At 51.2% G+C, this 16,814-nt stretch overlaps 1 protein-coding gene across 1 annotated transcript; it reads right to left on the reverse strand.

Annotated features, from left to right (window-relative positions):
- Positions 1 to 12,077: 12,077 nt before the first annotated feature.
- Nkx6-3 (NK6 homeobox 3) lies at positions 12,078 to 16,045 on the reverse strand. Its single transcript, XM_038324567.1, has 3 exons — positions 15,661 to 16,045; positions 13,462 to 13,631; positions 12,078 to 12,311 (listed from the first exon to the last, which is right to left on the reverse strand). The coding sequence occupies exons 1-3, from the start codon at positions 16,043 to 16,045 to the stop codon at positions 12,078 to 12,080; spliced, it is 789 nt and encodes a 262-aa protein (XP_038180495.1).
- Between the last annotated feature and the right edge of the window lie 769 nt (positions 16,046 to 16,814).

Genomic DNA, 16,814 nt, shown 5'->3' on the forward strand with positions numbered 1-16,814 from the left:
GGGCAGTAAAAGTCCTCTGATAACAGAAAGGAAGCTCAATAGAAGGATGTCAGCCTGGCCAGGCCCTATAAATAAAGCTTGGGAGCCAGTTTACATCAGCACCACTCCCTGTTGGTGTCCTTCAGAGAAGAAAGAAACCTTGACGTGTGAGAGACGGTGGGCCAGGACAGTAGCAGGGGGCTTCTAGATACTGAAAAGCTGGCTAGTGGACACTAACCAGTTGCCTTGTGGCCGTCTGGGCCGATAAACCATGTGGCTTCCTTCTGCAATTTACCAAATGCCCACTGTCTGGGTTGGTGTTCACTGCTGGCCGCTGATGTCTGAAAGATACTACCATGTCGCTGCAGGTGCCATCCACCTGCTGTACATCTTAGCTGCCAGACTCAGTTTCTCCAGGCGCACCCTCCTGGGTGGCCCGGAATATCCCAGCTCATGCGCACAGACCCTTGGACAGGCTAAGAGATGACCGTCTGGCCATCCGTCTTTCACCGCACCCACTCCCCTCTCCCCCAGTCAATATGTCTCTCTCCGATGGGAAAGTTAATAAATTTTGCTCTAGATTAAAAGTATTGATTATTTCATTTGTAAACAATAAATAAAAAGGAGGAACTTTTCACTGCACCAGGGCTAGCGTCTGGTGTATTTTGCTGGTGAAATTTTGCTTGCTGTTTGGGGGGGTGGGTTTCTCATATGCATTCCGACCGGCCAGCAGCATTGATTTCCTATTAGTCTCCCAGCACCACCCAGTAACACATCATTTCAGTACCTGCTATTAATGGTCTTTTGATAAATAATCACTTGTAAGTCAATAAATTTTTATTAAACACTGTAGCTCTTTGATTTATTAAAATCCGACCATGTTTGTCTGGGAGAAAAGGGATGCTGAATTGAAGTGGAGATCTTCATACATCTTCCTGACGCGGAGCAGTCACTGCACACTCCAGAGAAAAACAATTGCATTTTAACAGAAACAAAACAGCCGAGTTTGGAACTTGGGCCCAGGGAAACTTTATCTCAGTCAGTGTCGCGCTTACTCTGCCGGGAGCAATGGCAGGCCAGCAGAGGAATAACTTGTGTTGGCTTCTGAGTGAGCAGTGCCATCCCCTGGGTGGCACTGAGGGGCCTGGGCAGGTCCCTGGGGCACATACTAAGCAACCTTTTCCAGGGTCAAGTGGGCTCTGGATCAAACACCTGTAAGAGCAGATACTTAAAATGGACTGGAGACAAAGGACCTTTTAACTAGCTGGCCATCTTACCAAAGCCACACCCAGGTCAGGGAATGCCTAGAGACGATGGATGTTGATCATAAAAGTGAGCCAACAGCTACAGATTGGAAGTCTGTCTTTTGGGTCGTACAGTGTGAAATGTTTGACACCTGAAGCCTAGCTGTACATCAGTTGCTCTATGGAGCTGCTCAGCCAGAGTCCTTACCCAGAGGGATGTTAGGGAAAGGGCAATCAGGCTGGATGGTCACTGTCAGAACAGCTGGGGCCTGGAGAGGTGGCTCAGTGGTTAAGAGCACTGCTGTTCAAGGGTCTCAGTTATGTTCCCAGCACCCAAACAACTTACAGCTGCCCGTGACTCCAGTTCTAGGGGACCTGGTGTCTTTCTGGCCGCCTAGGACACACACACACACACACACACACACACACACGCAAACGTGCACACAAATAATTTTTAAAAACTGAAGACCCTTGGCCCTATTGGTCATCTGTCAGTACCTGGCATGGTGGGCAGAGACATGACAGGAGAGGTGGGAAGAAGTCCACGAGCCAGGTCCGCACACCTTTAATCCCGCACCCTGGAGACAGGGAGAGGTGGATCTCTGAATTCAAGGCTAGCTTGATCTATATAGTGAGTTCTAGACCTGCATGGAATACACAGTGAGAACCTGTATCAGGGAGACATAAAATCGACTGGTGCTCTCTTGACAACTACCTGCTGCCGGCTTTCTCTGGAACTAACTGTAAGTTTCCTCTTCTGTCCCCATCTAGGGTGGCAGGGAGTCATCGGACTTTGATGGGTGAACTGCAAGGATTGGCACACTACTGTTTGAATGCATGACTTGTGTCCCCAGATGCAGGAGGTTGGTCAGGGAGCCTGGCTCCTCTTCTAAGGACATCAGTCTCAATGTCATTGGGTGGTGTGCCACACCCAGGAAGCCAAAGGAAGCATGAATCGAGCTTTCTAGAGCATGGATGACTTGAGTTTCATGTGCAAAATTCAAGCCCATTTTTTTGCTTTGTAGCCTAAGTTGATCTTGAACCTGTTATACTCCCACTCAGCCTCCTGAGTGTAGATCACGGGTGTGTGCCACCACACCCAGCTCAAGACCACTCTCAAGATGGAACAGACAACTTCCTAACCTTTGCTACTTTACCTCACTTCTGCCCAGGCTCATTTCATTCTAGGAGGACTTTGGTGGAGACAGGGGTGAAGAATTATCTGTTTCCTCTCCTCCAAGATGACTTCCTGAGGTCAAAAGCGCTGGGAGAGGAGCATCTTGCTCGGAACCTCCTGTTGTAGCTGAAGTAGAGGCAAGGGAAGTGAAGCTGGGACAAAGATGGCATCACAAAGGACATTTGGGCATCACCCACCAGCAACCTCACCACCTGTTGAAACCAGGAGATGACGTAAGATTGAGGGAACAACAGAGATTGGGGATCTCCAGAAAAGAGGATGTGGGTATCCCAGGGATAGCTGTGACCATGTGGTTGTTTTTTTTTTCCTCTTGACTCCGTGGGCCTGCAGCCACATTTGAAAGAAACTTGAGCCATGTCTCGGATCACCGACGCAGTACTGAGAGAACCGTAGCTAGGGCGTTCCTTCTGGATCCCATGAGTTTCGGTGGAAGATGTCCTCAGGCTGCCCAAGATCTGCATCCCATCCCATGACCCAGACAAGCAGCAGGTGGCGACTGGAGGCCACTGGATGCATGGGCCCTCCTGCTTGGCCCCGCTCCTTGTGCATGATGCTCTGTACTGGGCCCTGAGAAAGCCTTGCTGCAGCAGATTGATCAGCAAGCTGTGATTTGTCATTCCTGAGACAGGAGCTGTTTTCTCTTGCTTCAGGAGGCCCCTTCGACACCTGCTTTATTTTTCTTCCTGCGCTGACGTGACGGGAGACAGGTGTTAAACTACTTAATCACTTTAAAATTGTTTTAATTTTCTGTTTTTTATTGATCGCTCCAGCACCAATTAATCAGCTCACTGGACCAGGCAGTTAGTACATTAAAAATTGTCAGGCAGGCCGTGCATCTTGCAAAATGTCTAAAAAATATTCGGCTAACAAATTTTGTTTTTCCTTGGCATGCAACAGTACTTGGCCCGTGGACCTACCTCCCACTGAGAAAGGACCCCCTTCCTCTGGGGTTTTCATGTCGGAATATTGGGGGTCCCAGAGGAACCCAGGCCCAGGCTCTCGATAGAGATGAGCGAAAGCAGTAACCTTCGCTTGCCTCTTTGCACCTCCTCTCCACTTCGGCTTGTGGAGCAGCCCCAGGTCAGCTCTTACCAGGTTTTCCTTCCCTGGGACACCAGTACTTCTCACCTTCTCACGGTGCCAAAGCTTTCTCCCTGGGGCAAGGGATGGCTGAACTTGGTAAACTGTCTTGGCAGACAACTGTACCATACTGTCTTATCCCTGCTCCCCCAGTAATGAGCCTGGCACCCTTCTGTGGGGTATCCTGGGTAGCCACACTGCCCTCACTGCTGCCCCACGCACTACGAACCCTTGACTCACCTGTAATCACCCCACTAGAAAACGATGCAGCAATTGCCTCCCTGTACTCCGGAGTTACATAAACCACAGATGCTCTCCAGGAGCCGGCATCACTTCTAGAGAGCAGACACACTTGCTTCCCCATTTCTCCCTTGGCTCAGATCACCTATTGGTTTGTTAGGGCAAGGCCTGCCTGCATAACCTGGGTTGTGGTTGCTTCCTAGTGGGTGCCCTCACCCCAAAATGTCTTTTCGCTCACTTGCTCCCTCTAGGTCCATCCATCTTATTCCCCGTGTGGGCAGGAGTCACCCTCACCCCACCCCACACCTTGCCGTTGTCACAGGAGACTCCACCAAACCTCAGGCAGTCTTTGCAGATCGTTTCTGGAAGGGCCAGGACACGATCCCTGCCCACGAGGGTGCTCTAGGAGATGTGAGGCTCCCGAGGGCCAGGCCCAATGTTCTCTGCATCCTGGTGGCTGCCCTCAGCCCCACCTGTTCTGTATTAATTGTTATATGATTGGGTTAGCATGTATAATCTAGTATTGATTTTTCTCTTTGGATGCCATGGCTTTATTTGCTCACATCTGCCTTGTGTTTAATTGGTGCTTTGCTCTGGAAACGAGAGATCCTATCAGCCTGTTGGGTTTTCCCTGGGCACACTGGCATGCACACAGCCCAGCACCCACCCTCTCTCGGCCTCTCCCTGACCTTCCCACCTCCAGGCATTCCTGGGGTGTGAGGAGAGTGGGCAGTGACCCAGAAGGGCCTTTTTTTTTATACTTGACCTCATAAGTGTGGGTTCAATTTTCTTTGTGTGAAGTGTGTATGTGTGTGTGTGTGTGTGTGTGTGTGTGTGTGTGTGTGTGTGAGAGAGAGAGAGAGAGAGAGAGAGAGAGAGAGAGAGAGAGAGAGAGAGAGAGTTGTCTTTGGGGTTGGGTTCACGTCTACCCTCTCTGTGTATATGACCTGATACTAACCCATTGCATTTTCTGAACTCTAATGTCGCTTCACTGCTGAAGAATCCGGCTGTGTAGGATTCTTGGAGGTTGTGTGTCAGCCTATATAAGGCTTGGCACACTGTAGGTGCTCAATAAACAGCCCCTCCTTTGTCACTGTCCTCTTCGGCCTTTGTAGCTTGCATATTGCCTGGTACAGCCCTCAGCATGTAGATCAGTCCTGGACACCTTGTTAGTCCGTGTGTCCTGGTTGTGGCTGGTGGCCCCTCACCTAGCCCAAGGCCAGGATTTCTGTCTCCTCCTGTGCCTACTCACTGCCATTCTTAACACACCCAGGCTGGCATCTGAATTTTTGATTTCTTTTTTCCTGACTGGTCTGGCATCTGGCCCAGTTCACCCTGGACTTTCTGCAGTGAAGGGAAGACGTAAGAGCTGGAAGCAAACACTGGCTTCCTGTTGACACACGCTAACTCTCTTGCTTGGCCAGGTGAATGTACCACCCTCACGTTAGTAAGATTAATGGGGCTTGTTTCCTGCCGGGAGGCCCCATGAAGACTCTGTACATTGTTTCTGGGCTGACCGTGGAGACCATCCTGCCAACTGCTGTTCAGGAGAGACAGGTCTGATGTTTCCAATGGTGTGGTTCCTCCTTGGGCCAGGGCAGGGGGAAGAATTGCTGATTAAGGACTGGAAGCTGCCTGTGTCCTGCCTCAACGGAGTAGTTTTTATAAGAAACCCTCCCCAGTAGGTTTCAAATGTATCTAGGGACTGACCTGCCCTTCTCTCCAAATATGTGGACCCTTGTACTTGGGCGGGAAGCGTGGTTAAATGGTTCATTGTCCTGCAGAGTGAGGGAGGGGTTCACAAGGAAGCTTAGAATCAGTGTGGCACCTGGCAAAAGAGTGTCAGAGCAAGGAGTCCCCACCAGGAGGTGACATCGCAGGAGTACTACAGAGCAGTGACGGTTACATGACTTTGTTAACCTCATCGAACAGCCATGGCATATCATACAGAGGAGCCATGATCTGGGTATGCACCCTCCAAAGTCCATGTGTTAACAGCTTGATTTCCATTGGGAGGTGGTAGAAACTCTTAAGAGTGTGGTCTAACCGGAGTTTTAGGTCACTTGGGGTACGTTCTTGAAGGATGCTGATCCTCCTCTCTCTCGGCTTCTTGGCCCTCATGAGGGAGCACCTTTGCTCAACCCTGTGTTCTCTACCATCACGCTCTGTCTCTCCTCAGACTTAAAGCAACGGAGCCAAGCATGCTGGCTTTATGTTAACTTGACACAAGCTGGAGTCATTGGAGAAGAGGGAGCCTCAATTGAGAAAATGCCTCCCTAAGATCCAACTGTAGGCAAACCTGTGGGGCATTTTCTTAATTAGTGATTGATGGGGGAAAGGAGCCATTAAGGGGCCACCCTCGGGCACCTGGGGGCCCTGGGTTCTGTGAGAAAGCAGGCTGAGCAAGCCATGAGAAGCAAGCCCATGAGCAGCATCCTCCACGGCCTCTGCGTCAACTCCTCCCTCTTGAGTTCCTGCCTTGGCTTCCCTCAGTGGCCTGTGACTAAGGGTCTGAAAACACCAGAACTACCTCATGGTTTCTATGCAGTTGGGCATTGTCTTGATCTTGTGACCATCTTGGGATGGCATTTTTATCTCTGCCCTGAAGGAGATTTTTTTCCAAGATCTGAGCAAGTTTTCCAGAAGCTGAGATTTGCAGGTTTCTAGTTAAGACAGTTTTACCTTTAGCAAACAGGACTTGCTGCCTAAGCGGATATCAGCCATGGTCCCTTCTCAAGGGAGAGGAGAAAACCTTCCGCTTTGGAAGGCAGCAGGATCACAGAGCGGAAGTCAGTGGATCAGCATTGACTCTGCTGTCTCAGGACCCAGACAGTTTCTTCTTCTGTTTTCTTATTCCTGCGTAAACTATTATCTTCCTAGTCCGCTTGTTGATCATAATCAGCACCAGAGCTTGCTGTTTTCTTTTCCTCCATCCTTATGGGAAAGTTCATTCAAGCGACACATTCAGAAAGGGTTCGTACCCAGACCCTATAAGGGACTCAACTCAATGGCCAGACAGCAAACAGCTCGGGTAAAACTTATGTGGCTTGGAGAAATGCTTCTCTAAGGAACGTAAGTGACTAACACATACCTGAAAACTCCTACCACAGCTAACCGTGAGGAACTTTTCCCTTCAGTGCTGCCTGGGTCCAGAGCCTTGTGCACACCAGATAAGCATGGAGCCTCATCCCCAGTCCTGGGGAATGCGAATTAAAATCTGGATGAGACATCATCTTCAGACTGTTTGCTGTGGATGCGACTAAACGGGTGTCTTGTACACACACACACACACACACATGCACACACACACATGCGCGCACACACACGCTCTCACATACACACACGCACAAGCATGCACATGTACACATACGTATGTATATTTAATTGGCCCTCCTTCTGTCCTGTCTTAGTGTTATTATTCTTTTAATCTTGCCTTTATTTACTTAGCTTTAGGACTAAGGATTGAACCCGGGGTGGAATTCTAAGCATGTCCTCTACCACTAAACTGTGTCCCAGCCCTGATTTTCATTCAATGGTTTTTTATTAATAATTTGTTTTGTTTTAGACAAGAGTTTACCCTATCACTTAGACTGTTCCTTTAAAAAAAAATCAGACAAAATTTCATTGCACAAAGGTCGTCACCTAGTTGGTTTCTTCTCTACTTCGGACGCAGTTATTCTTGCTCTCCACAGAAAAAGCTGCTTCTGAATTTCTCATCTGATGAAGGCAAGCACTGAGAGTAAAAATGTAGGCTGGTCTCGAACTCATACTCTTCCCGCCTTAGCCTCTCAAGTGTGGGGGTTACAGGTGCTTGCGACCAGGTCATTCTGAAATCATAATCTATTTTTGTTATTTAAAGTTTCATTTTTCCTTCCTTTTTATTATCTTGGTTTTTTTTTTTTTTTTTTTTTTTTTTTTTTTTTTTTTTTTTTTTTTTTTTTTTTTTTTGGTCGTAGTTAAAAGTGGGCACTCTGGAGTCAGCCTGGGTCGAGCAGGATAATGCCTGGCAAGCCACCTGACTTCCCTGGCTCCTCGCTACCAATAAGTTAGAAAGGGGGTATAATGGAATACCTATCCCTAAGGATTTTTGAACGTGAGGAGACCTAAGATAAGGGACATACCTAGAACAGCCCAGGAGACAACAGAGACATCTAACAAACACTCAGGAGTGTAGCAGCCAGAGCAACAGTGGAGTTGGAGGTTATACCAGGACCGGCAATACAGTGAGAAAGAGCACACCATTCAGACAGTAGGACGAATAAGAGCTTATGTGCCCAGCGAATGCCAGCCGGCATTTCTGCCTCTTCATCCTCATCTCGAGAACAGCAGTGCCAGTCACCTGCAGCAGCTGGAAAATGACTGGTTGAAGGGGAGAGAACCCTTTTAAGAGTCCTTTGCAGGTAGTGCTAGAGCCGTCTTTGCACCCTGGACCAAGGCGCGACAAGCAAGACCCCTCCCCCCCCCCTCCCCCCCCCCCGTTGCATCCCGCTGGTACTGTGAAGCCTAGAGCAGCAGTGTCCAGACACAGAAGCCCGAGGTGACCGGGCAGGCGATGTGACACACAGTGAACTCCAAATGTTGAGAGGGAAAATGGTAAGGGGCGGGGTCTCTTACTGGAGCACGCTCTCCTGCCAGTGACCACTTACAGTAAGAGCACCGCACACGAGATGGTACACCTGCAAGCTGCAGTTGGCAGTGTAGTCTGGAGTGCCAAGAGGGTTTTTGGGGACCCTCTTGCAGCCCCCAGGCAGCAGCCGATCCATGGGGTGGGGGTGGGGGGGTGTTGAGCACATGAAGGAGCCAGTAGCTATGACTGTCCATGTGTCCCAGCCCTGACCACTAGTGTGAACTAGAAGAGGAAGAGTGGGGTGTGTACCAAGTTCCTTCTGGGCTCAGAACACAGCTTGCTGGGTCTCATCATCTTCCAGGTTTGGTCTTCTAGGCTCATTCTGTAGTCAGGGCACCAGCCTTATGGAGAAATGCACTGACTTGGTCACAAGGCTCCGGCTACCACTAGCCTAACTAGGGAGTCACATTCAGGCCTCCTGTGTCTTTCATACCCCAGTGCCTGAGCCTAGTGATTCTCAGAGTTGGAGACGAGAAACCTAAAGATCAAGGGCCACCAAGTTCAATGGCTCATTTCTACTCTAAGATGGTAACTTGAGTTCTGTCCTCCTTTGAAGAAAAGGTCACCAATCTTGTGCGTGAGGGTGGAACTCCCCCGGGCAGATCACCACTCTCCAAAGTCTTCACTCCTTGCTACTGTCACCCAGGGAGTCGAGTTTCAACCCAGCAACGTTGCAGGAGACACAAGCATTGGAAGCCAAAGCTGTTTCCAAAGTGTCTATCAATGATTGAGAATGGCTATGTCCTGTTGGTGTCTACCAGGTACACTCATTGGTTTATTTCTTTTCTTTTCTGTTTTTCCCCCTGAAATAAGGTCTCACCATCTTCCTTAAGTAGAAGCTCGGTATTTTCTCCTCTGTTTGGTTGAGTCCTGGCTAGCCTGGAACTGTTATGTAAACCAGGTTAGCTTTGACCTCACCTGCCTCTTCCTCTTGAATGATGGGATTAAGGACCTGCTCTGCCATGCCAGGCTTGTTTATTCTTACTCAACCCTACACAGTATGCACAATTATTACCCCATTTACGGATGAGTAAACTAAGTCCCAGAGGTTAGACAGTCCACCCAAGGATGGAGAGGATGACAGAACTCAGTCTATGGGCCTCTCTGTCCTGTGCCACTTCGGAGGGTTATGAAGCTCCACACTCAAACCCAAGGGTGGCCTGATTGTGAGGTCAGGTTGCAGAAGTGGCAGCTCACTGTTTGCCCCTTTGTTTGATCATTGCTGGCAGGGTATGATCATTCTGAACCTGGCATGATTCTGGTAGCTGCCTATCCTCTCCTGGCCTGCGAGGATTCGGTTAGAGCTGAGATATCCAGGCCTTTCCCTCTCTTTGCCCTCAGAGCTGTAGTAAAAGATGCGGCTGGCACCCTGCCATCGCTGTCTGTGTGTCTATGCTCTCCCTCCTTCCCCCTAAGAACGATTATATACCTCAGCTGTTGGCGGTACAGGTGGCACGTCTGGGTACATGTGTGCTGAGCACACAGCAGCTAAGGGCTGAACCTCCCTCCATCCACTGTTGCCCAGGAATCAAGACAACCTTCCTGTCAGCAAACACTATGGTACACTGTCTCCTGTCAGCAAACACTATGGTACACTGCCAGTTATGTGGCCTGAAACAGTGGTTCTCAACCTTCCTAATGCAGTGACCTTTTAATATAGTCCCTCGTGTTGTGGTGACCCCCCCAACCATAAAATGATTTTCATTGCTGCTTCATAACTGTAATTTTGCTAGTTACAAATTATAATGTAAATATCCGCTATGCAGGGGTCTTAGGTGACCCCTGTGAAAGGGGTCATTTGCCCCACAGGCTGAGAAGCGCTCTCATGGGACCCATTTCCAGAAATCTAGACAGGGCCTGCAACTCAGCCTCATGGTCGGAACTCTGCTCAGAGCTCTCACTGTTCTGTCTTTTTTTTTTTTTTTTTTTTTTTTTTTTTGGTTTTTCGAGACAGGGTTTCTCTGTAGCTTTGAAGCCTATCCTGGAACTAGCTCTTGTAGACCAGGCTGGTCTCGAACTCACAGAGATCCGCCTGCCTCTGCCTCCCGAGTGCTGGGATTAAAGGCGTGCGCCACCACCGCCCGGCTGTTCTGTCTTTTTGTGGCATTAATAATTCCCTTAATCAGTCACGTACTCAACATGGGAGCCCACCTCAGTGTTCTTGAACCCCTAATCTAATGCACGAGCCAGGCCCTTCTAGTATGAACGGCATACTTGAGAACTGTGCCCCAAATCTGTGGTCACCTATTAGCGCTTGAGCTGCCTGTCAGGGAGGATTCTGTGGCTGCTATGAGCACAGGCCTGTTCCCTTCCCCTTAACTCTGAAACATCTGTGATGCGGAAGGAAGGGAAAAATCGTGTCTCCAGAAAGTTCTGGGGTTTGTTTGCTTAAACACAGAGCCTCTTAAAGTCGCTTTGTGACTGAAGGTAACAATTGGGCCTGTGAATGATGGTTTCAGTATCTTTTTTAGATTTATTTTACAAGAACTTATTTTTAATTGTGTATGTGTACGTTTGCGAGCACGCATGCAGTACCTGAGGAGGCCAGTAGAGGGCGTCGGATCAGCTAGCGCTGGAGTTACAGGGCAGTTGTGAGCAGCCTGTAACTGGAAACCGAACTCAGGCCCTCCGGAAGAGCAGCAGACGATCTTAAGAGCTAAACCATTTCTCCAGCCCAAAGATAATTTCATGACACGAGAGACCACTGTCATTATTTTCTTCACAGAAGCGCAGGAGCCGCGGGGAGTTTTCTGGGATTTTAAGCTTTATTTTAGTTTTGTTTTGAAAGCCAATGAGAATTGGTACATCCTGACTCCTCTGGGCTGCACTCCTCTATGGTCAGCCCACTCTCTCCCGGCCTGGAACACAATCATACCCAGAACAGAAGACATTAGGACAGGGCTAGGCCTCAAGATGGGCTGGGAAAGGAGACTCAGTGGGTACCCAATGGTCCTCAATCCCCTGTCCTGCCTGGAGCTCTACCCGTCAGGTGACCCTGTGGGAGGAGTGTGGCTTTCAGAGCCCTTCTCTCCTTCCTGATGAGGTGCCCTCAAGCTCTGATGCCCTTTGGTTCCTAGGAACGCTTTGGTGGGGTGACTCCCAGGGACAACAAAACCTTAGGGTTCTCTCATCTGTTTTCGTCTCTGCCTGTCTCCCCCATTTCCCTTTTCCAGCCAATGTCATCCTTGTTCCGGAGGGATTGCCATTCAGAGTAAAGTGCAGTGGGAGGCCACCAGGGATCTGTTTTCAGAATCCCCTCGCAGAGGTGGGATTTCCTCCTGCCCCCACCAGTGGGAGCATTCGGAAGCACATCTGGACCTCATCTTTGGCTCTGCAGTCACAGCCGCTGACTGGGCGCAGTACCTGTTGACTCCCTAACCAGCTGTTTCCTAGGGGGGAAATCAACGCATCTAGAGAGTCCCACAGCCAGGTTCCCGGCTGCAAAACGCCTGCTCATGTTCTCGCAGGACTGACCCGGCAAGGGGCCCAGGGAGGGAGACGCGGCAGAAAGGTGTACCATCTCCTCCCTTGATGCGCTCACCGTCATCCCTTTCTTCCCTTCCATCACTCTCGCTCCCTCCTCCTCCTGTTTTTCCCTCTTTACTCTTTTTCTCCCCCTCCCCCGGCGCTCCTCTTCCCTGCCCCCCGCCCTCAGCTGGCTGCACAGAAAGGGGGGGAGGGAAGGCCGGCCTGCGCGGCGGGCCCGGGGTCAGACGCTGTGCGCGCCCAGGCTAAGCACCGAGAAGGCGGCTCGGTGCTTGCGCAACAGCAGGCGGATCTTCTCGTCGTCCGAGTCCGGGTCCAGCGGCTTGTTGTACTCATCATCCTCATTCTCCGAGGCCGCGCGGTCCCCGCCTGCACCGCCCGGGGCCCGAGGCGTGGAGGATGAGGGCTCCAGGGCGCTCTTCTTCCTCCACTTGGTACGGCGGTTCTGGAACCACACCTGCAAAGAGTGACCGGGGTGCGGGAGCGGGCCCCACTGCGAGGTCCCCTCGCTGCCCCAGAGTCATGAATGGACCAGGCAGGGCTGCGTTGTGCAGCGGCCTGACATTTACATTACTCGGAGGGGGGCGGTAAAATAAAAAAGTGTGGCGCATTCCTCCCGCAGCAACCCTCTCTGAGCTGTAGTAGCTTCCTCCTTGCGCTGTCTGGGCATCTGAGCCGAAGCCCGTGAAATGTCATTGACTAAAGTCCTCCCTGGGACCCAGGGCAGAGTGATGGTTGAGTCCGGGCCTAGCATGCCCTGGTCTTCCGTTCCACCTCCCGCAAGCAAAAGAAAACGAAATGAATGAATAAAGTTGTCCCTCTTTTGGCTTTATAGAGCCCCAGGAAGCTCATGAATAATTGCTCCCTAGAAAAACAACAAAGGCCAGTAAGAATGTTACTTGAGAAGGTTGAAGACTGTGGAGCCCTAAAGAGGCGAACAAACGAGAGACAGGAGCCTAGTCATCTCCTTGCACCTCTGCTCCACAGCCTTCTCTCGCGGCTGTGACAATCTGCGGAGGTAGGTCCCACTTTGTCCCCTAAAACCTCCCGAATGAATCTGTTCACACTTCTTCATGGAGGTTGCCTTTCTGGCAACTTTCCTTCTTCAGGGTCCCCACCCAAAGTGTGGTCTGACGCTTGTCCAGGGAGCCTGAGGAGGTGGAAGTAGGGAGACGGTTGCTTGCTCGTGAGGTGTGGAGAAGCCTGTGGCTGATCTCTGCCACCCTCCTCTGCATGGGTGGCCACAGAGGGTGTATTAACTTCATTTTAAAGACTGGAAAACTGGCGGGCTGGTCAGTATCCCACAGAATTTGGTTCAAGTCTGGCTCTGCATGCCCTTGGAAGACCACAAGCACCAGGCTGGATGAACTGTCCCTGTCCCTTTATTTATAAAATATAAGAGTGACTTCACGACAGGGTGAAATTTAATGGAAGTACAGCTTACAGGATCTGATGGGCTGGGTAGAGAGCTGTCATCTGGGGGGCTATTAGTAATTATTGTAATCTCTACAGTAAGACGGACAGGAAAGGCTTCCTCCCACCTAGTGGCCTCCTACCCTGGCAGACGCCTGGCTGCCAGGCAGATACCTTCTCCCGCTCAGACTCACCTTGACCTGGGACTCTGTCATGCCCAGTGAGTATGCTAGCCTCGCCCTTTCTGGGCCAGCCAGGTACTTGGTCTGCTCGAAGGTTTTCTCCAGGGCGAAGATCTGGTGGCCTGTGAAGGTAGGGCGTGTGTGCTTTTTCTTGTGGATGGTGTCATTCAGGGGGTCTGGGGCTGGCAGGAACAAGGAAAATAAGGTTAGCAGGGTCAGGAGAGACCTGATGGGAGCCTGTTCTGGGCCTTCCACAGGGATGTGTCCCTCTGAGAAGCCCCTTTGTGGTGACAGCTGCCAGTTGAGTAACACTTCTGATATTCATATAATAGTCACCGCGGTCTCTACCACACCGGGGTGGACAGGGCCTTTAGAGGGCAGCTGCACCAGGTTATAGTTACATGGGACAGCGAGGACTTAGAACCAGGCCTTGTGCCTTCCCTTCTAGTTTTCCCATAATTCACTGACGCTGCCTTCCCTAGGGGACATATGGGAATTTCTTTGCTGAGCCAAGACTCCAAGACAAGAATGCCCTTTCTTCCACCAAGACAGGCATGAGTACCTTCCACCTGCCATCAGACCTCCAGGGCCTCTGAATTCCTTCCCACTTCCTTTTCTTTTGAGACTTCAGCTTCCCAGGTCTGTTGCAAAAGTGTGGAGGGCAAAGCTTCAGGTCCCATGCATTCCTCGGGCTGCATTGCCTGGCAGCCAGCCTGGAAGCCCACCCTCCCTCCGACCTCTTGGGATCTATTGTACAGCCTGGTGTCGGAGTGCCAGAGTCCTCTGGAGAGGCTGGAGACCCCAAACTCAGTCAGGACTGAGGCTCAAAGCTAACAGAGTACCCATGTGTTCGTTCCTAGTGTGGTCCAGCAGCTTGGGTCCCTTGTCCTCATTACAGGCCGAGACTTCAACAAAGAGGAAAAGGATGCCTCTTAAGGAGTGGTTCTCAACCTTCCTGTGACCCTTTAATACAGTTCCTCATGTTTTGGCAACCCCCAACCATAAAATTATTTCATTGCTATTTCATAACTGTAATTTTGCTATGGTTATGAACCATAATGTAAATATCTGATACGTAACCACTGTGAAAGGGACATTTGGCCCGCAGACTGACCCATCACTGTCCTGAACGATGGCCATCACTAGTTCTCTCTCCCCTTGTGTTTCCTGGCTAATTTCTGATGTGTGCACGCATTCAAGACTGAGGGGTAGGACAGGTTGGGGGAGAGTGGGAGAGACAATTTGGGCTTATATAGTACCCCAAACTAGATTGTACAATAGGCTCCAAGAGATGAGGTCTGTCTGAGGGAGGTGGCTGTCATTTGGGCACATGGGGGACAAGAACTTTGGGGATTTCATTATTGGTTCCTTCTGCAGTGGGGCAGCTGGAGACTGAAGAGAAGAGGAGGGATTTCCCTTTGTCCCCACCACGTTTATCCCACCCAGAGTTTTAGTGGCCCCACAATAGCCCTAGAAGCCACTGCCATACTCTCCCAGGGTGTCTCCCTAGCACATGCCCCTGTCACTTCCTGGATCCCTGATTGGCATAATACCCACCCCCTCCAATCCAGTTCTCAGAAACATGAGTCTGAGGTATGGGTGGGGTAAGGGGCCCCCCAGCAGTCAGGGCCAAGGTCAGCTTAGCTCTGTTGTCCCTGAAGGCTGGGCTATTGTCACTGCCATTGCTGACATGGAGCAGGAAGGTGGGTTATGGGCCCTGGCTTCTGGGTGGGACGGGACCTCAGTGGGTCTTGGGAGGATGCCAGGATGCCATGCAAAATTGGGCACTTTGGGATCTGATAGTTCAGGAAGTTTTCTTCACCAGGGTAGCTTTTGCCTGCTTTGTGTGAAAGTCCTGTAGGACTCCAGGAAGAAGCAAACTGAGCTGCCAATTGGATACTGCACAGGGTGAGGTGGGCTGTGCTCGTGGGCCTGGAACACACAAAGTCCCTTGAAGGGTAACTGAAGTGGCACGGGGTAAGACGGGGTTCAGACACCCGTGTTAGGTGGAAGTGGGCTAAGAGTACGAGAGGGTGGAATTCAGTTCTGATGTGACCCGAGGCAAGGGACCAAGTGTCAGGCTGGGCTGTGTAATGGCGGCCGGCCGCTGCGGTGAGATACAGCACAGTGCAGTCCAGCCTCTGAAAGACTCCCTACCTCTGGCCTCCTCCCAGGGACAGGCTGGGGTTGGGGTGAAGGCCCTGTACTCACTGTTGTTGCATGGTCGAGCGCTGCCTCGCCAGTCCTGGCCTGTGTCCGCCCAGCAGTTCCGGGTCCGGGTGGGGTACTCGTTCCCAGCCTTGGAAAAACTCCCCACCTGGGGGCCATAGTAGACCCCCTGGGAACTGAGTCCACCAAAGCCTGCCACATGGGGGTAGCCAGAGAGGAGGCTGCTGTTTGGAGTGGCTACTGGCCTGCTCAGGATGTCTGTGATCCCATGGGGCGTCCCAGCGGCCAGCTGGGGGCCAAGTCCCGGAGGGCTGAGCTTGTAGAAGGAGTTCTGCACCGAGTACTGGCACATGGGAGCCTTCATTTCCGAGAACTGGGCCAGCTGTGTGTTGTTCAGGAGGAACGTCCCCTGCAGGTTGGACTCCATGGTCTACAGGTCAGCGAGTAGGGAGGGCAAGGAGCCCTTAAAGCCCAAACGCCTCAAATGGTGGCCCAGAATCTTACGGCAGGTTCGGAGAGTCAAAGTCCCCCCATCCCACCCTGGCCTCTGACTGTCCTCTGGCTCGGTCCTTCCTCAGAGATGGGGCACGGAAGTCAGGTGTCCAGAGAAGGTGGGAGGCCTTCCGCTTTTTCCCTCCGCCAGCTGTGTCTAAGGAGGGGTGTTCCCCGTATTCAGAGCACCCAATTTCTCTGCCTCTGAGTCTGGGGGCCCTCCATCAGAAGTTTTAAGTTCAGCGAAGGGACATTTCCTTGATAAAGATATGGCCCATTAGAATACAGACCTGAGACTGGCTGAGCTGCGAGCCCTCTGCCGCCATTGGTTGGAGCCCACATGGGCCTCACATTGGCTTCTCCTAGACAAATTGCACTTTGAAAGATTGACTGTAAATCAGCCGATCCGTGTGTGTGTGTGTGTGTGTGTGTGTGTGTGCTCGCGTGCATGTGCATGTGTGAAAGAATTAGCTCTAGACGCCCTGTGCATGGTCAGAGGCTCCTCTTGCTTACCCAAGTCCAGTATCTAGGAAAAGGAGGGTGCCTGGAGGTAGGGACCCGAGGCTCCTGCGGAAGTCTTTATTTGCTCCCTTGAGGAAGAGAAGGACTGGCTCAGAGGTCACCGACCCAAGCTGCCCCTGTATCAATCGCCTTCCTCCTCCAAGACAGGGTAAGTCGGGGCACCAGCAGGAGCTGCTCTGGGG

The sequence above is a fragment of the Arvicola amphibius genome, chromosome 4 (genome assembly GCF_903992535.2).
Source record: "Arvicola amphibius chromosome 4, mArvAmp1.2, whole genome shotgun sequence".
In the NCBI taxonomy this organism is placed as follows: domain Eukaryota; kingdom Metazoa; phylum Chordata; class Mammalia; order Rodentia; family Cricetidae; genus Arvicola; species Arvicola amphibius.